General features: G+C 50.1%; 1 protein-coding gene across 1 annotated transcript in view; it reads right to left on the minus strand.

Annotated features, from left to right (window-relative positions):
* Positions 1–1,133: 1,133 nt before the first annotated feature.
* USH1C (USH1 protein network component harmonin) overlaps positions 1,134–22,319 on the minus strand; it is a 52,551-nt gene continuing 31,365 nt past the window's right edge. The window contains exons 16-21 of the mRNA XM_068554690.1: positions 9,215–9,256; positions 8,605–8,658; positions 8,171–8,270; positions 5,263–5,369; positions 3,849–3,904; positions 1,134–1,491 (exon numbers count right to left, since the gene is read on the minus strand). Coding sequence (XP_068410791.1) covers positions 1,479–1,491; positions 3,849–3,904; positions 5,263–5,369; positions 8,171–8,270; positions 8,605–8,658; positions 9,215–9,256 — 372 coding nt within the window. The 3' untranslated portion in view covers positions 1,134–1,478. The remainder of the gene's footprint in view (positions 1,492–3,848; positions 3,905–5,262; positions 5,370–8,170; positions 8,271–8,604; positions 8,659–9,214; positions 9,257–22,319) is intronic.

Raw genomic sequence — 22,319 nt, forward strand, 5'->3', positions numbered from 1 at the left:
TGGGGCGAGCGGGGGCTACTCTTCGTTGCAGTATGTGGGCTTCTCATTGCGGTGGCTTCTCTTGTTGTGGAGCATGGGCTCTAGGCGCACGGGCTTAGTTGCTCCGTGGCATGTGGGATCTTCCTGAACCAGGGCTCGAACCCATGTCCCCTGCATTGGCAGGCGGATTCTTAACCACTGCACCACCAGGGAAGTCCTGCCATTGTGATTCTGTTGGGGAGGAGGGAAGAAGACCCTTCTCTCTGGTGCTTGGGGAAAGAATGACCTCTTTACTCAGGCAAGCAGAGACCTGAAAGGGAGGGAGGGAAGGAGAGTTGGGGGTGAGAGAGACAGAGGTGTTGAGACAGGGCCACAGCCACTACCTAATGTTTACCTGCTCGAAGGAAACATTGCCGAAGCGCTCCCCCCTCATGCCCTGTACAGAGTCAAAATCTATTTTTAGCTAAAAATAGTACATTAAAAATTCAAATTGGTGAATATATTTAATTTTAAGCTTTCTGAATAGCCAATGTGCCCTTGAGAAGACAGTCATTTAATGACGTGGGTGCTCTGGGGCTTGAGCAAAGGACAGATCCTGGACAAGTTTTTTTTTTCCCCCAGTGTATTTATTTACTTACTTTTAATTTTATATTGGAGTATAGTTGATTAAAAATGTTGTGTTAGTTTCAGGTGTACAGCAAAGTGATTCAGTTATACATATACATGTATCTGTTCTTTTTAAAATTCTTTTCCCATTTAGGTTGTTACATAATATTGAGCAGAGTTCCCTGTGCTATACAGTAGGTCCTTGTTGGTTATCCATTTTACTTATGTATTCATGTATGTATGTATGTATGTATGTATGTATTTATTTATTTTTGGTTATCCATTTTAAATATAGCAGTGTGTACATGCCAATCCCAAACTCCCTGACTATCCCTTCCCCCCACCCTTCCCCTCGGTAACCATAAGGAGAAGTTTTGTTAGGAAGAGTGAGCCAGGTGGTTTGGAGAGAAGCATCACCTTTTCCATTGGAGCTGGAGAATCAAATCAAATTCCTTTGCTGATCCAGCCCCCTGGTGGGAGAGGGTTGGGGGGGAGGGTGTTGAGGTTTGCTTGCTCCCCTACTTGGAAGAAATAACTTGGCTCAGTCAATGGGTGCTCAGATCTGTATTTGAGGCAATTAGCCAATTGACTACAAACATTTATTGGGTATCCACTGGGTGTAGGCTGGGTTCCCCCGTAACCCTGCAAAAGGGGCCTCTTCAGAACGGCTAGCTGCTCCCTCCCTCCATGCTGGCCTTCAGAGGGGTGGCCCGAAGTGTTCTTATGCAGCCCTACTTCAGGGCCAGAGGGAGTCTGCAATCCCTGGGTGCTGGCTATGGGTTTCCAGGTGCCTGCAGGCTGCGGTGGCTCAGCTGGCTCCAAGCATGGTGTCCAGGAGGGTGGGTCCAGAGCTCACTGGCTTCTACGGGTGGGTTTGGTTTCTTCTCTGAACTTCAGAAGAAGGTCCTGTGGAGAAGAGGAACAAATAAGGAGGCTGCAGGTCTTGTGGGTGCACACTCAGCCGAGGGCAAGGCCGACGAAAGGGAGCACACCCTGCCCCTTGGAGGCACAAGGCCTTGCCGACCTCTGGATGCCCCTCTTGGTGGAGGCCCCCAGCAGTCACACCCCAGCCACGGCACACTGGAGGCCAGGGAGGGCGCAGAAGGGACACCTGGGATGAGGTAGGAGGGGACCAGAAGGCAAAGGCACTGAGGTCCCTCACAGAGCAGATGACAAGTGATAGAAAACAAAGGGCCACGAGCCCATCCCAGAAGCCACAGCCACAGTTGAGGCCAACTGTTTTGGGAGCATGAGAAACTTGCAACAGAAAAGTCAACAAGTCCAGGCTTGGGTCTGCCCCAGATGCTGCCAGCTATGGGCTTTAGGCCACACCAAACACCAGTTTCACGGCCACCTACCAGCTCTGTCCATGGGCACAGCCCTGTCACAGGGCAGGAAACACATCCCAAAGCTGGGCTCCACAGTGTCCCACAGATAGAGTCCAGAGTCAAGGGAGACAGAAGGCACAGAGGACAGTTTGGTCTGAGCAGGGCTCAGCCACAGCAGGTCACAACAGGACATGGACAACTCCGATAGGCCAATCCTGGTTCTCTGGACCAGCGTTAATTGCCTCTTAATTGCCCTGGCTCTGGCCAAGCATAGCGGCTTTGTGGAGGTCCCAGAGGGTGGGGCTGACAGGGAAGGGGAAACCCAGGCTGTGCTTCCTTTGGGTTCTCCCAGCCCATTGTGCCTGGTTTGAGGCACTGCCTGTGCCCAACTGAGAATGGCGCTCACTGCTCTATCCTGCTCATTGGGGTGCTATGTGGGACCCAGGGCAGATCCCAAAGGCTGTGGTGAGTCAGGACACCCAGGTCCCAAGCATGCCACACACTGGGCTCTGCTTGGCTTCCCTGAGCGGGAGGGCCTTTGAGTCCAACAGAATTCCAGCGTCACCAACAGCAGGCCCAGGTGGCACTTCAGGGATGGCGAATCCCCAGACACCAGTCCAAAGAACCTGCCGACAGCATGGGCAGCAGACAGCCACGACGTGCAGCGTGGACAGACGGGGCCCTGCAGCCCGCCTGCCTATTCACCGCGGGGGTTGCCAGGCTCCAGCTGCAGGAGGAACCCGTGTCTAAGCATGGGAGCATTGTCTCCAAGGAGCTTTCGGACCAGCTGGGGGCTTTCTGCTGCAGAGGAGGGAAGAGAAGAGCTACATATGCAGAGCGGAGCAGGAAACACAAAACAGGGCTTGGTTATTCCAGGCAGAGCTCCACCGGACCTCTCTCTTCACTTGACTCCTGCCTCAGGTCCTGCCTAGGCCCTGGGTTCCAGAATTAGTTGCTACAAGACCTTGATTTCTCTAAGATGTACACAGGACTCAGCCTCTGCTGGGAGGGGGAGTGGGTAGGCACCGTCATGACAGGCAAGCACAGGGATGGAGAGGTGATGTGATGAAGTGAGGGTGGGGGACAGTAAGAGGCACACACAGAGGCACAGAGAGAGACAGGGGCAGAGACAGAAAGACAGAGAGAGAGAAAATGGATGCAGGGTGGCAAAGATGGAGAAGCAGGGACTCAGAGCCAGGGGTGGAGAGAGACAAGAAAAGGAGAGGTAAGAGAAGAGGGAGAGAGATGAAGGGAAGAAGGATGCAGGGGAGAGGGATGGATGGGAGAGAGACTGACAGGAAGGAAGGGGGAGCAGGAGGGAGGGGAAGGACACAGAGAGAGAGAGAGAGAGAGAGAATGAGATAGAGAGACCCACACAGATACAGAGACAGGAATGAAACAGACATAGGGAGAGACAGACCATACAGGGAACTGCAGAGAAAGACAGAGACTGGGCCAAGGAAAGCCTGCAGGATGGGGCCAAAGCCTATGGTCCTGGCTGCATGAGAGAAAGCAGCTACGTAGCAGGAAGACCCTCCAGAGAGCAAGACACAGAAGTCTTTAAACTAGCTGGTGATGGGGCAGGAGACGAAGTTCTGAGTAGGGAATCAGAAATCTGAGGCTTTGTCCCAGCTTCACTGTTTACTTGGCCTGAGACCTTGAATTTCTCTGGGCTTCAGTTTTGCATATGGAAAGAAGAATCCGGACAAGACCGACTTGAAGGCGGCTCTGGCGATGCTTGAGGACAGTGACTTAGTTCTAGGCTTGCTCTAGCCTGGGAGCGTTCCAGGATCAATTACTACTAGACTTTGTGCGCTTGGGCCATTCCGTTAGGCTGGATGAGGACTGGGGCTGGGCTGGGAGAAAGTGGCCAAGATCCCGGAGGAAGAGGAGGAGGGAGAGGAGGTAGGGGGCCAGGCACCCTCACACACTTACAGCTCATCGTCATACTCCTTGGGGGGACAGACGGCAATGACAAGGTCGATCCAGTCCTGTGGGGAGAAGCCAAGTGACTCTGAGGCACGCTCAGCGGTCAGTGGCATGTCTGCCCCTGATACTCCATTCCCATGCCAGGGCACCATGGCCCAGGATCAGCCGGCTGGGGCCTTCTTCCCACGGAGGGTGGGCCCAGGTGGGGCTGGAGGTCCTCCTGGTGGGGAAGGGCCTCACTGTGCAATCCCATGGTCTGGGGGAAGCTTCCAGACTCTGAGGTTTCAGAACCATAGAAGCCAGGGTTGCCAGGTCCTTGAATAACACCAAGTTCCCAAATGCTGATCTGCAGACCCTGGCCGGGCATCAACCTCAGAATCACTTGGGGAATTCCTTAAAATTCTAGATTCATGGACTTGGTGCCTGGAAATCTGAGGTTAGGTCCTGGGAAACGGTATTTTTAACAAAGTCCCTAGGTCATTCTGATGCACAGCCAATTGGGGAATTTCAGGCCTAGCTTTCTGCTCCTAACATTTGAATCCCCTCAATGGCATCGCTGCCATCCTTAGCTTGTCCATCATTGTCCATCCTTGGCTTGGGTGTATCCAATAAAAATTTTGTGAAATATCACTAGGCCCCTCTACCATGCAATAGCTCCTAATATTGAACTGAAATCTCTCCTCAGGACCTCCCTCCATCCAATCCAGCTCTGCCCTCAAGATCACAGAAAACTTTCACTCCCTCTACCCTAATGCAGCACTTGAGATAGTTAAAGACAGTCATCATGTTACCCGTGAGTCTTCTCTTCTCCACATCCCTTCATGTGGGTCCCAGGCCCATCTGGTCAGCATCCTCGGCACTGAACTTAATACCTCAGGCTCGGCTGCCTGCATACAGTTGCACAGGTTGTGCATTGCACAACATGAGCGAGCACCATTCACACTGTAGTCTGTAGGAGGGCACCCCCTCAGATTGTGCAGGGCACAGCCTGGGAGACCTTATGTGGTGGCCCTGACCCAGGTGGGTGTCTAATGAGCCAGAGCAAACTACCACCAGCCCCTCCGCCATTCTGGGCCCTCTACTTCTGTTAATGCTTTCAAGCACTCTCTTGATTCCTGTTTGGTGTGTACTTAGAGAAGACCTAAAGTTTTTTTCTTGGGTGGGTTGCCACATCTGGTCTTCTGGTGTCTATTTGTGCCACTTGTTTTTTGGATTCAAGGTTGGAAACTGACTTTCTGAATTCTATCTTGTCAGATTAAGACCACTGGCTGGATAGGGTATGTGAGTGTCACCCAGGAGTTACCTGGACCTTGGATATCGGTCCTGGGATGGGGCACCCTGACTGTAAGGCCTGGTTGAGGAGGCCAGGGTTTGAGGCAGGCAGGCAAGGGAGGGAAAAAGGGAGGGGGATTGTTCTTACCCCCTGATTCCAGGCCTTCTGCAGGGCAGCCTCAGCCTCAGCCAGGGTGTAGTCCGTCACGATCTTGCCATTGATGGCCATGACCTCATCCCCTTTCACAATGCCACCTGCAGGAAGATAAGGCTGACTGACCAACTGGGCTGCATATAGAAAATGGGGAGTGACTGTAGGGCTGCAGAAGGGGCCTGACTTGGATTCTGAAAGCTCATATGGGCTCAGAAAGCACAAGGGGAAACAATCGACCAGGTTGCTCAAAGGGCACTTCCTTCCCACCTCATCCACACACCCTCACCCCAGCTCAGTAGAATCGGGACACCAGTGATGAATTATTGCCACCCCAGCTTTTGTATGGGCCTCTGATTGCAGAGGGAAGCAGACCTGCATTTCCAGGGAGGTTACCAGAAACACAAGCTAGTTCTATGAGCCGTCCCTCTCTGTGCTCTAGCCGTGCTGGCCGGCTTTAGGTCCCTGAGCAGACTGAGCTCTTTCCTGCCTCAGAGCTTTCACATGCTGTTCCACCCGGTGCACTTGCCCTCGCTCTCTTTCCCTCTTCTTCCAAGTCTGAGATAAAACTCTGAGAGGTCTTCTCTGACTGCCCACTCAATCTCAAGTAGAACTTTCCTATTATTCTATTAAAGTATCCTGGTCTTTTTCTGCACAGCATTTTTCACAATTTGTAACCATATATCTATTTATTGACTGGTGGTCCCTCCTACCAGACTGTCAGCTCCATAAGGGCAGGGGTTGTCTTTTTAGTTCACCACTATATCTCCAGCACTTAACAAAATACCTAGCACAAAATAGGAATTCAATAGATATTTCTTGAATAAATGAGTGATGTTGAAGGTGTTCCTGGATAAGCGGACCTGTGATCTAATAAGTAGTTTGAGAAAAGCTGACGTTATAAGCTTAAACAGAGCTACTCACTGCAGGACTTGTCAGAACCTTGAATATGCTAATATGCCTTGTGGCTCTCCGAGAAGTAGATCTAACACACATCTTCAACTTCAGAACCCTTTCTTCCTTTTTTTTTTTTTTTTTGAGCAATTTCTCCCAGTTCTGGTGTCCACAGAACATTCTGTGCTATGCTGAAATAGTTTACTCAGGAGCCTTGCAGGCATGAAGGTCCACAGGATTACGATGTGTGTTGCTGAAGATGGTGGCTATGGTGGCTTAAAACACATGTGCTCCTGAGGAACTTTCACCAGCTGCTTGTATGTCCAAAGTAGTGTGGAACCAAACTGTAGACAGCAGTTTCCTCTGGACAGTGGGCCTGGGGAGAGGTAGCTTCCACATTTTCACTTTGTACAAACCCAAGATGCAGCCTCAGGGCCAATAAGGCAGTGGTTGGGCTGGGGCTTTGTAAGGTGGGGAGGGCCCAGGAAGCCACCCATCCATCCTGGTCCTCTTTCCCTGCTAGACATGGCAGACAGGTGGGGCCAGCATCAACCCTTCCCTCAGCTGGCACAGGAAATGAGGACAGAGGTGGAGCGCATTGGCCAGGTGGGCAGCGGTGGGCCATGGCAGCTGCCTAGCTGAGCAGGCCCCCCTTCTATAGCGGAAATGAAGGCTCAAGTGCGGCTGTGAGGGGCCGAGGTCACCAAGGCCCCGGGTGGCAGAGCTGGACTCGCCCTAGCAACCCACAGAAGCCTGGCTGCCAGTGTGCCCAGGTGACTGCCATCACTCCACCTCCTGCCTCAGGCCCACACCCACCCTCCATTCTACCACCTTGGCTTGTGGGAGAGACTCCAGCCTAGCGCTGCAGAGAAGGGATCTGACTCTTGGATTCCCTGCTCTGGCCTGCAAAGGTGAGGGGCTCCTTCTTCAAGGGCACCTATTCCTCCACAAGGGACTCAGGAGTACTGAAAAGCTGCCCAGACTTGGAAGAAGGTGGAGTTTCAGACATTGTCAGGTGAATGGGTTGATCGTTTGAGGCACAAGTCTGTGCTGGGTCCACAAAGGCTTCACTCATCAGCAGGGGTGTTTTTGTTGGTAAGGGGATCAAGGCAAAGCAAGAAGATCATGCCACAGGAGAGACACAGGGTGGGAGAGGGCCCCTGCCCCGCTGGGAGGGGGCAGGGCTGCAGAAGGTCCCAAGCAGGGGTGGCACTTGTGCTGGGCAGTAAAGCGAATGACCAAACTGCTTGGGTTCAAGTCCTGCCTCCATCCCTTACTGGCTGTGGGTCCTGAACAAGTATTGTACTTAACCTTTCTGTGCCTCAGTTTCCTAAGATGTGAAATGAGAGTGATAACGGTATCTATTGTAAGAATTAAATGAGTTAATACACATGATTACCCAGACACAGGTTATGTGCAGGTACTTAGAATAACACCTGGCACGAGGTTAGTTCTTGACAGATGTTGGCTCTTATCATTATGAAAAGGACGGGTAACGTTTTGATGGTTTCTCTCTTGCCTTTACTTGTGCTGTCCTCTCTGCCTGGAAAGCTCTTTCCCTCCTTTGCAAGGCTAGCATCAACTTATCTTTAAAGGCTCAGCTCAGTATCACCCTTGTAGGGAGCCCTCCCAGCAGCCCTCTTTCCCTTGATAGGTTAGGGGCCTCAGGGTTCCCACAGCGTCCCTCCACCCTCTCAGTCCTCTGCCAGCCCACAGCAGACCACACTGTTATCGTCAGCACCTGGCAATTCTGAGGATGTTTTCACCACTAGATGGGGAGCCCCCGGAGGGCAAAGTGGTGTCTGGTTTGCTGTGTGCCTGCAGATCCTGGCACTGTCATATGCCTGCAGGTCACATGTGGGACACTGATGCATGAGTGGGCGGATCCAGGTGGGAGGGCATTCCTGAGAATGGTGTGCCCACTCCCAGAAGGCTGCTGTTTGCTTTCCTGGAGGATCCTGTATAACCATCACACCATCCCCAAACCGGGGCATGGCTGGTCCCCACTCACCGTGCCGCTCAGCGGCTCCGCCCTCGTAAACAGCCGAGACGACCACCTTCCCGATCGGGGAGTCCACTCCGCCTTCCAGGGCCAGGTCTAAGGCTCCCTCCTGGTGAGAAGAAAACAGGCCTCTGGAGCCAAGGAGACAACAGGTTGTGGGCACCTGGGCACCCAGGAGCCTCTTGTCGGGGCCACAGACAGGGCGGGAGAAGCCATGGGGCAATGGCAGTGCCGTCAGGGAGAAAATGGGGCATGGATGCCAAGTGGGGCCTGGGGGTGTGGTCCTGCAATAGGAAGGGGTGTTCCCAAGGGGAAAGAGGAGAGTAGGGATCTGAGGGGTCCCCCAGGAGTCACCTTGAGAGTAGGAGAAACAAGGGACTAAGATGGGAGGGGACAGGGACAAAGAAGCGTGGTCCCCGCCTGACCTCCGTGTGCCCGGGTACCTTCTTAATGCGCAGGAGCCGGACATCCTTTCCTACGATCTGCTCCGGGGTGAACTAGAGGGAAAAGACAGTGGGGATGAAGGATGCCTGCCTGAAGGATGCAGGCGGGGGCAGGGGTGGGAGGGAAAGCCAGGCACCTGTGGGACATCGGGCCCCACAGAACACATGGTCAAGGGGACCTTGCACAGCCTCATCCCCATCAGTCTTCAGCTGGAGGTCCCAGGCCCCATAGGGGCCCCATGGACATGCACACACAGAGATCGTTCTTCCCTGGGATTATTGTGAGGACTGGGCGAGAGCATGCCTTGTAAACACACAGCACAGTGTCTGGTATGTAGTTAGTGCTCAGCAAGTGTAACTGTTGTTGTAGACCACACACATGCACACACACACACATACATACATACACACACACACAAGTTCACAATGGAATGCTGTTTGAAAGGAGCCCACATAGGGAAGAGCAGCTGGGGCCTCCTTGGGGCTGTTCACATGCCCTGCCTCATCCCCAGGGCCCTCAGAGGCCACAATGCACCAGCACCAAACACACCGTAATCCCCCACCCCCCACTCCTGGGGTTACTCCCCAGGGGAGGAGAGTTATCTCTCACCATGGAGTAGGGGTCAAAGCCTTCCTCGTATTTCCGGAAATCCTGGAAGCAAAGGGAGGGTGTTAGGGCTTCAGAGCAGAGGCCCTTGAGAGTCACTGCAGGAAAGAAGCTTAGGGCGGAGGAAGACGGTGAATGGCTAGGAGGTAGGGGAGAGAGTGGCGGGGTGAGGGGCCAGTTGTGGACTGCATGGGGGATTCGGGGAGGAGGCTGGCAGCCCTGACAGCCAGAGCACCCCTGCCTGGGAGAAGCGGGAAGCTACGGGAAGCATTTGAAGGACCCTGGCCCTGGACCCTGCACTGTTCCAGAGGGGTGGGCATCTGTGGCTGGCAGGGGCACCTGCTGACATCTAGGTGGTCTGGGCAACCTTGCTGAAGGTCTCATTGCCCACAGTTTCAGGTCTTTTAGGCTCTTTCTCAGTTCCTCCAAGTGCCCACCTGAGGCCAGGTCCAGGCTCTGGGGATGAAGCCCAGCTTTTCTCCACCCAGTGCTCTGACCCCAAAGAAGGACAATACTGCTCAAGAGGCTCCCTGGGGAAACCAGTCACAACATGATGGGCGTGGGGAAGGGACATCAGGCACCCAGAGGAAAAGGAGGGCTGTCTGTGCTTGCCCAGCGCCTGCACTGTTCTTAACGTAATGCTTATCTAGAAGGTAAGGTTCCCCCCAGAACCTAGCCAGGGGAGGAGGGGGACGCTCAGCTCCGGGGACCTGGCTTGGTGGGAGCTGTGGGAACAATATCCCCCAAAATATGCCCTTCTCACCAAGCGAGGTGGTGAGAAGGGAGAAGGGGGAGCAGAGTCGGAAAAGCACTGTCTTCCCAGGAGTCACACACAGAGAGCAGGAGCCCGGGGTCCATGGATTGAGGGGCCAGGCATGCTAAGCCCGAGGGCAGCAAAGCCTCAGTTAGTCCCCACAGGACGGTGGAAGCAAAGGAGAAGCCCTGTGACAGGTGCCCATGCAGCCTTGCTGGACTGAGTGGAGTCACCCCCCAGCATACAGTCACCTGGGCCACACCAAGTGTCCCCTGGGGCCTGTGGTTGGCATCACGGGGAGGTCACATCCTCCTCTATGCCCAGCATGCAGCAACCAAGCTCTGGGCTCAAGACAGGGGCCAGATATCAGCAGACGGTTCCCTGGGCATCTGCCTGCCCTGCCTCCTCACTCGCCTTCATCTCCCGGGCTCAACCCCGAAAAGCCCGGGGGTCTCCAGCCTGGCCCAGCTCTGAGGCCACCCCCAGGTCGGTGTGTGGGTGTCAGGGCAGCAGACAGAGGAAAGGATGCAGCAAATCCACGGGCAAGGGGAGTCATTAGGCAGGATGTGGAGTCAATTCTCTTTCACGGAGAGAACCCTGCCTACCCCTGGCTGTTTCTTCTGGAAAAGTGAGCAGGGCTGGCTATGGGCCTCCCTCTCTCCTTCCCTCTGAGAATCTGCTCTCAGCAACAGGCTGGATGGCAAGGACTTGTGTCTTATGTGAATTTAGATTAGAGACCTATAAGCCACTATCGCGGGCCGGCCCTTGAAGAGGGAGTCCAGCCCTTCGTCCAACAGATGGAGACACTGGGACCCAGAGAGGTGACATTCATGCTCAAGTCACCCCGTCAGTGGGCAGTGAGGTGAAGGTCTGACTCCCAGTCTGGGCCGTTGGATTCACCTTCCTGCCTCTCTCTCCTCGAGACCTATTTGTGCCTTGAATAACAAAACCCTTAAATGTCTATTTCATCCTGAGAGGCAGGATGGCGTAGGATTTAGGAGCCCAACTATGGAGCCTGGCCTCCTGGGTCAAATTCAAATCCAGGGTCTGACACTAGCTGTGCCATCAAGGGCATGATTCCTAATCTCTCTGCATTGGTTTCTCATCTATAAAATGGGGGTGATAAAAGCACTTACCTCCTAGGTTCTGGTAAAGATTAAAAGAGTTAAAGTACGTAAAGTATTTAGAAACAGTGCTTGTCCAGAAGGGAGTGGCATGATATACTTAAAGTGATGAAAGGGAAGAATCTACAACCAAGATTACTCTACCCGGCAAGGATCTCATTCAGATTCGATGGAGAAATCAAAAGCTTTACAGACAAGCAAAAGCTAAGAGAATTCAGCACCACCAAACCAGCTCTACAACAAATGCTAAAGGAACTTCTCTAAGTGGGAAACACAAGAGAAGAAAAGGACCTACAAAAATAAACCCAAAACAATTTAGAAAATGGTCATAGGAACATACATATCAATAATTACCTTAAACGTGAATGGATTAAATGCCCCAACCAAAAGACATAGACTGGCTGAATGGATACAAAAACAAGACCCATATATATGCTGTCTGCAAGAGACCCACTTCAGACCTAGGGACACATACAGACTGAAAGTGAGGGGATGGAAAAAGATATTCCATGCAAATGGAAATCAAAAGAAAGCTGGAGTAGCAATACTCATATCAAATAAAATAGACTTTAAAATAAAGAATGTTACAAGAGATAAGGAAGGACACTACATAACGTTCAAGGGATCAATCCAAGAACAAGATATAACAATTATAAATATATATGCACCCAACATAGGAGCACCTCAATACATAAGGCAACTGCTAACAGCTATAAAAGAGGAAATCGACAGTAACACAATAATAGTGGGGGACTTTAACACCTCACTTACACCAATGGACAGATCATCCAAATGAAAATAAATAAGGAAACAGAAGCTTTAAATGACACAACAGACCAGATAGATTTAACTGATATTTATAGGACATTCCATCCAAAAACAGCAGATTACACTTTCTTCTCAAGTGCGCACGGAACATTCTCCGGGATTGATCACATCTTGGGCCACAAATCAAGCCTCAGTAAATTTAAGAAAATTGAAATCATATCAAGCATCTTTTCTGACCACAGCGCTATGAGATTAGAAATGAATTACAGGGGAAAAAACGTAAAAAACACAAACATGTGGAGGCTAAACAGTACGTTACTAAATAACCAAGAGGTCACTGAAGAAATCAAAGAGGAAATCAAAAAATACCTAGAGACAAATGACAATGAAAACACGATCCAAAACCTATGGGATGCAGCAAAAGCAGTTCTAAGAGGGAAGTTTATAGCTATACAAGCCTACCTCAAGAAACAAGAAAAATCTCAAATAAACAATCTAACCTTACACCTAAAGGAACTAGAGAAAGAAGAACAAACAAAACCCAAAGTTAGCAGAAGGAAAGAAATCATAAAGATCAGAGCAGAAATAAATGAAATAGAAACAAAGAAAACAATAGCAAAGATCAATAAAACTAAAAGCTGGTTCTTTGAGAAGATAAATAAAATTGATAAACCATTAGCCAGACTCATCAAGAAAAAGAGGGAGAGAACTCAAATTAATAAAACTAGAAATGAAAAAGGAGAAGTTACAACAGACACTGCAGAAGTACAAAGCATCCTTAGAGACTACTACCAGCAACTCTATGACAATAAAATGGACAACCTGAAAGAAATGGACAAATTCTTAGAAAGGTATAGCCTTCCAAGACTGAACCAGGAAGAAATAGAAAATATGAACAGACCAATCACAAGTAATGAAATTGAAACTGTGATTAAAAATCTTCCAACAAGCAAAAGTCCAGGACCAGATGGCTTCACAGGTGAATTCTATCAAACATTTAGAGAAGAGCTGACACCCATCCTTCTCAAACTCTTCCAAAAAACTGCAGAGGAAGGAACACTCCCAAGCTCATTCTATGAGGCCACCATCACCCTGATACCAAAACCAGACAAAGATACTACAAAAAAAGAAAATTACAGACCAATATCACTGATGAATACAGATGCAAAAATCCTCAACAAAATACTAGCAAACAGAATCCAACAACACATTAAAAGGATCATACACCATGATCAAGTGGGATTTATCCCAGGGATGCAAGGATTCTTCAATAAATGCAAATCAATCAATGTGATACACCATACTGACAAATTGAAGAATAAAACCCATATGATCATCTCAATAGATGCAGAAAAAGCTTTTGACAAAATTCAACACCCATTTATGATAAAAACTCTCCAGAAAGTGGGCATAGAGGGAACCTACCTCAACATAATAAAGGCCATATAAGACAAACCCACAGCAAACATCATTCTCAATGGTGAAAAACTGAAAGCATTTCCTCTAAGATCAGGAACAAGACAAGGATGTTCACTCTCACCATTATTATTCAGCATAGTTTTGGAAGTCCTAGTCACGGCAATCAGAGAAGAAAAAGAAATAAAAGGAATACAAATTGGAAAAGAAGAAGTAAAACTGTCACTGTTTGCAGATGATATGATACTATACATAGAGAATCCTAAAAATGCCACCAGAAAACTACTAGAGCTAATCAATGAATTTGGTAAAGTTGCAGGATACAAAATTAATGCACAGAAATCTCTTGCATTCCTATACACTAATGATGAAAAATCTGAAAGAGAAATTAAGGAAACGCTCCCATTTACCATTGCAACAAAAAGAATAAAATACCTAGGAATAAACCTACCTAGGGAGACAAAAGACCTGTATGCAGAAAACTATAAGACACTGATGAAAGAAATTAAAGATGATACCAGCAGATGGAGAAATATACCATGTTCTCGGATTGGAAGAATCAATATTGTGAAAATGACTATACTACCCAAAGGAATCTACAGATTCAATGCAATCCCTATCAAATTACCAATGGCATTTTTTATGGAACTAGAACAAAAAATCTTAAAATTTGTATGGAGACACAAAAGACCCTGAATAGCCAAAGCAGTCTTGAGGGAAAAAAACGGAGCTGGAGGAATCAGACTCCCTGACTTCAGACTATACTACAAAGCTACAGTAATCAAGACAATATGGTACTGGCACAAAAACAGAAACACAGATCAATGGAACAAGATAGAAAGCCCAGAGATAAACCCACGCACCTATGGTCAACTAATCTATGGCAAAGGAGGCGAGGATATACAATGGAGAAAAGACAGTCTCTTCAATAAGTGGTGCTGGGAAAACTGGACAGCTACATGTAAAAGAATGAAATTAGAACACTCCCTAACACCATACACAAAAATAAACTCAAAATGGATTCGAGATCTAAATGGAAGACTGGACACTATAAAACTCTTAGAGGAAAACATCGGAAGAACACTCTTTGACATAAATCACAGCAAGATCTTTTTTGATCCACCTTCTAGAGTAATGAAAATAAGAACAAAAGTAAACAAATGGGACCTAATGAAACCTAAAAGCTTTTGCACAGCAAAGGAAACCATAATTAAGATGAAAAGACAACCCTCAGAATGGGAGAAAATATTTGCAAACAAATCAACAGACAAAGATTAATCTCCAAAGTATATAAACAGCTCATGCAGCTCAATATTAAAGAAACAAACAACCCAATCCAAAAATGGGCAGAAGACCTAAATAGACATTTCTCCAAAGAAGACATACAGATGGCCAAGAAGCACATGAAAAGCTGCTCAACATCACTAATTATTAGAGAAATGCAAATCAAAACTACAATCAGGTATCACCTCACACCAGTTAGAATGGGCATCATCAGAAAATCTACAAACAACAAATGCTCGAGAGGATGTGGAGAAAAGGGAACCCTCTTGCACTGTTGGTGGGAATGTAAATTGATACAGCCATTATGGAGAACAGTATGGAGGTTCCTTAAAAAACTAAAAATAGAATTACCATATGATCCAGCAATCCCACTACTGGGCATATACACAGAGAAAACCATAATCCAAAAAGACACATGCACCTCAATGTTCATCGCAGCACTATTTACAATAGGCAGGTCATGGAAGCAACCTAAATGCCCATTGACAGATGAATGGATAAAGAAGTTGTGATACATATATACAATGGAATATTACTCAGCCATAAAAAGGAACGAAATTGAGTCAGTTAATTGAGACGTGGATGGATCTAGAGACTGTCGTACAGAGTGAAATAAGTCAGAAAGAGAAAAACAAATATCGTATACTAACGCATGTATGTGGAACCTAGAAAAATGGTACAGATGAACCAGTTTGCAGGGCAGAAGTTGAGGCACAGATGAAGAGAACAAATGTATGGACACCAAGGGGGGAAAGCCGTCGGAGGGTGGGGATGGTGGTGTGCTGAATTGGGTGATTGGGATTGACATGTATACACTGATGTGTATATAATTGATGACTAATAAGAACCTGCTGTATAAAAAAATAAAAATAAAATTCAAAAATTAAAAAAAATAAGTAAATAAAATTTAAAAATTAGTTTGAAATTTTAGATTCAAAAATAAAAGAAACACTTTAAAAAAAAAGAAACAGTGCTTGGCACACCACAGCTAAGTGTCAGCTGTCACCTGTCACTGCTCAGTCCTGCATTGGGGGCAGCTTCCTTTGCAGACCCCCCCATCTCACTGTACAGCTGACACCTCCCCTTTGTTCCCTGCCTGCAGTCAAATCAGCCTGTAGTCAGATATTCGGTTATTGGTGAGGATGTTGGCTGCAAGATCTCCATCTTGGGGTCTCTTTCATCAGCAATGAGACAGCCAATCCAATGGCTGGCTCTGAGGATGTAAGCCGCAGGAGGTGGGAGGATAAGTGGCTGCCTGCCTGAATCCACTCATGGACCAGCAAGGACTTCTGTGGGGCCCTGTGCACAGGAGCGCCCCCTGCAGATGGAGGACCTGGGCCACCACTTCCTCCCTGATGGTGGTTTGGGGCCAAGTGGGGTTTGGTGAAGCTGTGATCTGCCTTGAGGAGGCAAGACATGGGAAGGGGCAGGGAAACACCTCAGGCAGCCCCTTTTTCTCTCTAGAGCTGCAGCAAGCACCTATCTTGGCCTCTGTGACCCTCTGAGGGGTCCCTCTGCTGCTCCTCTATGAACAAATAGCAGCAAAAGAAGCCAGCCCCCAGGGACACTGCTGCTTTCTCAGCTTGGCCATGGGGTCTCACAAGCCCAGGATCCCCACTTGATATGAGACACACACACACATATGCACACACACACACCCCAAACCCCTGGCCACAGGTAACAGGACACAGTTTTGGGCCTGAGGCTCCTGGAAGATGGCGCTTGGGGCCACCTCCAAGCTGACAGGCACTCCCAGAGAGGTCAGAGTGGGAGGGGCAGAGGGTGGTGGGGAGGACCACAGACACACGACGGGTATCATTTTACTTGTCGGAACGCTGTCTGATAAACCACCATCCTCTTCAACATCTCCTGTGGCTGCCAGAAAAAAAAAAAAGTTCCACGCTGGATATTAACCAATAGGTCTCGTCTGCCCCCTGGTGCCAAACCCTGGGCCTGCCAGCCTGGGGTTGCTTGGCCAACATCCCTCCCCAGACAGACGCAGCCTGATTTATGTGAGGGGCCCCTCAATGCCCCCAGATGCAGCAGCTACCTAGTCCTAGTCAAGAAGACACCACCCCTTGTCATCAGCCCGAAAACACAATGCGGAGACATCAGCAGGCTGTCAGAGGAGCGTGAACTTTGCTTTTTGGAGAGCTAAAGCTCAAAATAAGTATCTGAGCAACTCCACCCTAACGTTTGGATAGGGTTTCCTTGAAAGGGGAATATAAACTGTGGCATGACTCCTCCCACTGTGGGTGGGAGGCCTGTCAGGGGCCGGCACCCTTGCAGGGGGTGCACCTGAGTCCCAGCTTGCTCAGCTGTGGGTGACTGGGGGTGGGCAGGTGGGCAGACCCTCCCCCCTCCCAGATCCACACCCCACATTCCCAGCCGCAGTGAGGAGTGAGACAGGAAGTGGAGAAGGGAAGTGGATCTGCTTTGGCCAGTTCCCCATCTGAGGGTGATCCTCGACAGGCCTTAGGGGCGCAGGCCAGGGCAACTGGAATCACTGCAGGTTTTGGCAAAATGGCAAGTACGTAGGAGTTTGGGCTTTGGAGTCTGAAAGACTGGAGTAAATTGTCAGTCCTGGCTCTGCCTTGGACAACCTACTTAACCTCTCTAAGCTCAGTTTCCTCAAGTGTTAAACAGGGCTAACAATAGGAACCATATTATTACTTCTAGATGGCGCTCTAAGCTGTTTGGTCAAGTGAGAAACAGGCATTTCTCTGGCTGTGGCAACATCCACTTATACCTATGTGGATTCACCTCTTGGCTAATGAGAAGGTGACGAGATGGCATCTGATGTGAGTTTGTATCCCACCTCGCTCTAGAGGCAGTAGCAGCTAGGGGAGACAGTCCATGTCTGCTCCTCCGGAGATGCCCTGGAGGGGACCCAAGGGGCTTACCAGGACCTCGGATTTCACAGCTGGCCTGTAGATGAAGTTGGACTCCTGGTGGACCATGACAGGTTTGGAGATGGTGGACACGCCAGGGCCTCGTGGAGGCTGTGGGCTTGGGCAAAATGTCTACGGGGTTAGTTTAAAGAGAGACCCATGTGAGGTCATGGCCCGGGTGGCCCAGGCCAACCACGGTACTTTGACACACAGGCAAATTCACACCATGCACTGAGCCAGCCTGGTCCGTTCACCCTGCCGGATGTCCTAGGGACAGGGACAAGAAGTCCACTGGCCACAGTGTGTCCTGAGGCCACAGAAACTATTGGGTGGTTCTGAGGAATCAGGGACTTGAGCCAGAGCCTGCTATGGGGGCACCAGCGGGCACTGTCAGTCAGAGGATACTTTCAAGGCTCTCTCTCAGTGGCCATGGGTGCCATCCAGCTTCCTCTCTCCCAAAGGAGACCGTTGCAGTTCCCGGACTGCGCATGCAGCACTTGCTGTTCCTGGTGGGTGGGCACAGAGGTGGGGGTTTGGGAGGGAGGACCAGTAAGCACGGCATCCAGGAGAGCTGATGCAGCACGTCTGCTTTCCTCTAACCCACTTGATCATCTTGGGCAAGACAAATCGGGTCACAGCCCTGCCCCAAACCCTTCATGGGTCCCCACTGACTACTAAACTCCTTGGCTCGACCCCCATGAGCTTCTCTACTTTCCTTGGCAGCCTCATCCCTCACTCCTCGCCCTTCTCACACTGCCTAACTTGAGCCTCCAAAATGCCCAGTTTTCTTGCCTTGAGGGTTTTTTACCTGCCCAGGTGTTAGCTTGGGTATCACCACCTTTGGGGACCATTCCTTGAGCTTTTCCTCTCCACCCCCTCCCCTCAACACAGCACCTGTGCTTCCCTCATCTGCCCTGGTAGTGTGGGAGTTTTCTGCTTACTTGTCTGTCCTCCCACCAGACGGTCTCAGACAGGGACTGGGCTGCCTATTTTGTGGTGGTTCTCTGGTGCCCAGCTTGGTGTCTGGCATATAGTAGGTGCTCACTAAACATGATACATGAGTAAACGAATGACTCAGTATTATGGTGGGTGCATGGGGCAGTGCCTGGGAGTACACGTGGCTCTGAAAACCTTCCCCTGGCAGGTGCCTGTGTGGCAGGCACAGGTGCCGACCTGACACAGGTGTTTGTTTCCACCACCTGAGACCTGCTGGTGGCGGGGCTGACTGTGCAGATGTGTGATGGTCCACACGTCCTACTGCAGCACTGATGACACTCGCCAGTAGCATGCAGGGAGGAGAAGGCTGGGCAGGGTCAGCGGTGCATGAGCCAAAGTGTTGACGTGAGCAGGATGAAGCTAACCAAAACAGCTGACCCCTGGCCTCCACGTCAGGGACAACACTGGCTTTGATGTCACTTAGGAGATTTAGGGTCCAGTTCTTCAGAGGCTCCTTGTGTGGGGAGAGCTTTTAACCTTCTCTCTGCTCTGATCAGGAACTAACAGTGGGAACTTCGTGATGCCTGGAGAAATCCAAGAAAGTTGGACCCTGTTTCTGAATCTTGACCCTGACTCAAAAGGTCGCAGTTTACCTCCGATCTCAAGTTTGCAGCTTCACCCAAATTGTCTTGTACCCTGATCTGTCACTGAGCATAGGTAATGTCTATTGAGCACCTCCTATGTGCCTGCCACTCTCCCAAGTATTAACTTAGAATGAATTCATGTATTAACTCATTTGATCCTCATAATAAGTAGGTGCCGTCAGCATTCCCATTTTATGGACAAGGATACCTAGGTTCAGATAGATGAAATAACGCATGCCCAAAGTCATCTAGCCAGTGACTGAGCCAGGATTCAAACCTGGGTAGTTCCTTCTTGTCATCGTTATGTCCCCTGCACTTGCAATGCCCTTCTCCCATCCTCCATTTATCACCATCCCTCAAGGCTCAGCTCTACAGAGGTGCCTTCAACTTCCCATTAGCATGAATCCCTCCCACAGCACCTAGCCTGTGCCAATTTTATAGCTGAATCCTGCCTGGTCAGCTGCTAATCCTTCAGACAGCAAAGTCCTGGAGAGCACAGGTGTGCCAATGGCCTCTGCGTCCGCTTCAGCACAGCTCCCCACTCCCACACACGTAAGCACAAGGAAGGTGCTCAATTGATTACTGAGCCGAATTTGTTGAGGGAAAGCTGCTGCCCCTCTTGGTGGGGGCCACTCACAAGAAGGATGTGGGCCTCTTTGCCAGGCTAACTCAGCCCCTGCAAAATGCGCTGCCTGGGCTCTGGGGCAAGACATCCTTGGAACAGACAGACTTCTCTCTGTCAGAGCTCAGGGCTCAGGACCCCACCGGGAGTCCCTCTGAGAATGCCCTGCTGGCAGCTGCAGCCTCATCAGCATCTGGCACTTTCTTCATTCCCACATCCCTTCCCCCAAGCGCTCCTGAATGCTCTGAGATGCTTATTCTGCACTTCATGCAGGAACTCAGATCCATGCAGGAAAGGTTAATAAAAACAACTGATCGGGTACTACTGACTACCCTCTCCCCAAACCCCCACTCTTAGCTGACATGAGCTGCTGTAGTTCTGACTGGAGTCTTAGCCTCACAGCTACTGGAGCAGAGAAATATTTTGTTTTTCCCTCCAAAGGATCAAAGCTCCATCTCTTCCTTGGGGATCGCCTCTTAGCCTTTGGGTTAAGAACAATTAATGAGAAATATGTCTTTTTGAGAAAGATCACTGTTCTCCCTGCTGACATCCAAGAAAAAGATCCCTAATCTTTTAGTAGTAAATTTGGAGCTTTCTAGGAACTATCCATTTTCATTTTTTCTGTAGCTGGAAGTTGGCCAGAAATTTATGGGCATTATGCTTCAAGCTAACGTAGTTGGCTAGTGCCATAGAAAATGGCACAGTAATGTCCTAATAACTGGACAGTGTTATCACCTCATTTACAGAGCCTAATACTGCTCCCCTGCTTCCCACCCCCCTTTTCCCCTGTTAAACAGAGAATTCATTTCCCATATTCAAGGCTTTCTGAGCTAACATCGAGAAACAACTGGCTGTCGTATAAATAGAGCTCTGGCTCTTCATTAACACAGCCTTGCAAATACTACATTGAATGTTACCAGCCCATACTAGCCAAGCAGAGCAAAGAGAGAGCAATCAACACTGATACAATGTTGCTCATCCCAAGTATCACAGGCAATTCACCATACAATACAGCACTTCAAAATCAGCAGAAACCACACACATGCAGGACATCCACAACAGGCAGTCTGGGGAGCTCGTTCTTGGAAAATGGGATGGGGGGATGCTTCTTCCTGTCTCCACTCACAGGAACAGAGGAGGACTTGGGAAACAGCAGCCCGGCCCACTCTTCCTGCTTCCCAGCATAGCATGCAGAACAGAGGTAGTACCTTTGCGGTGGGTGGGAAGCTCCGTTCAGGGACGGGAGAGTTGGCCGGCTTCCCACTGTGGTTCTTTGCCTCCCAGTCCTCTGCTGGATTGCCTGTCTCCCCAGCGCGGAAGGGGTGGTTGCCTAGTGCCTCTTCCAGTGCCGAGGGCAGCGGGCGGGTAGGAGTGAGGTCTTGGGTAGGAATGGATGGTGGGGGAGGGATGGGAATGGGGGGTGGAGTGCGTTGCACCCAGGGTGAGGATGAGGCACTCAGGCGGCCCGATGAGGGAAGGACAGGGGGCGCGGAGACCTTGGGGGGTGGGTTGGAGGCTGGAGGGTGGGGCATCACAGGCAAGGCAGAAGCAGTCTTGGGGGGATAGTAGAACATGTCCAAGGGGATGTCATCCAGGTCAGTGGTGTGGAGGTGCAGCCCACCTGCGAAGCGTCTCAGGGGTGGGGCCAGGGGAGACACAGAAGGCGGGGGAGGCGGGGGCCCTGTGGTCATCTGGGGGGTTGCAAGGAAGTTCTGTAACTGCTTAGTGCCCCACTTCACAATACATCGAGTATAATGCTCATCTATTTATTTCTCTTGCTGCTGAAGACCCACCACCCTCAAACCAGAACCACGGGGGTGTCACTTCTCTGCCACCTGGGTGCCCAGCTGATCCCATACGAGGTGGCCAGTAGGGAGTGCCCAAATGCAGGAGGAGCCCCAAGTTATGTGGGTGGTAAGAAGGCGACCATATAATCCATTAGATGACCAATTAGATGACCAATAGTCATCTCAACTGGAACACACTTGACAGTGAAAAGGACATCTGAGTAATTATGCCAGGACAACAGGCCTAACCGGGATCATCTCAGATGAGCTGGGACTTAGTGGTCACTCTGGAGATAATCCCAGAAAAACAGATATGCCCCCCTCCTCAAGAGAGGAAGGGGGAGTGGGCTGGTCGGCGGCCTTGCACAGTGAAGCTTGCCAGTGGCCATCTTGCCTGCCGCTGTCCCCAGGGTGGGTGGTCCTGAAGGCAGCAGGAGGGTCTATCTGGAAAGAAGGGCTCTGTTACCTCTGAAATCTCAGTATCAGCAGAGGCAATCTGCTCAAGGCGCGTCTGACAGAGCCTTTCCACCCAATACTGAATCTTTTCCGATTCCTCAAGGTCTTCCCGCTCTGTCTCCGATACCTGGGACCCAAGGCCGGCGCAAAATGGAGAGGACAGAGGGCACACTTGAGTCACATGTGGGCGGCACACTCAAATCAGTAGAACAGAAGCACTTCTTAAAAAAACCCAGAGTACTGTTGGGTGTGTCAATTACCTAGAAAAAGCCCCGGGCTTGTTCCTCCTGGCCCCAGAGGTGGTGGAAATAAGGGGGAGGGGGTGTTAGGGTGTTGGGCTAGCTAACGGCAGGTGTAGGCAAAATCCAAGAAGGGGCTCGTGCATTGCATGGGATTAGCTGGCCCCCAGGATCCCCGCCAACCCTG

The sequence above is a fragment of the Eschrichtius robustus genome, chromosome 11 (assembly GCF_028021215.1).
Source record: "Eschrichtius robustus isolate mEscRob2 chromosome 11, mEscRob2.pri, whole genome shotgun sequence".
NCBI lineage: Eukaryota > Metazoa > Chordata > Mammalia > Artiodactyla > Eschrichtiidae > Eschrichtius > Eschrichtius robustus.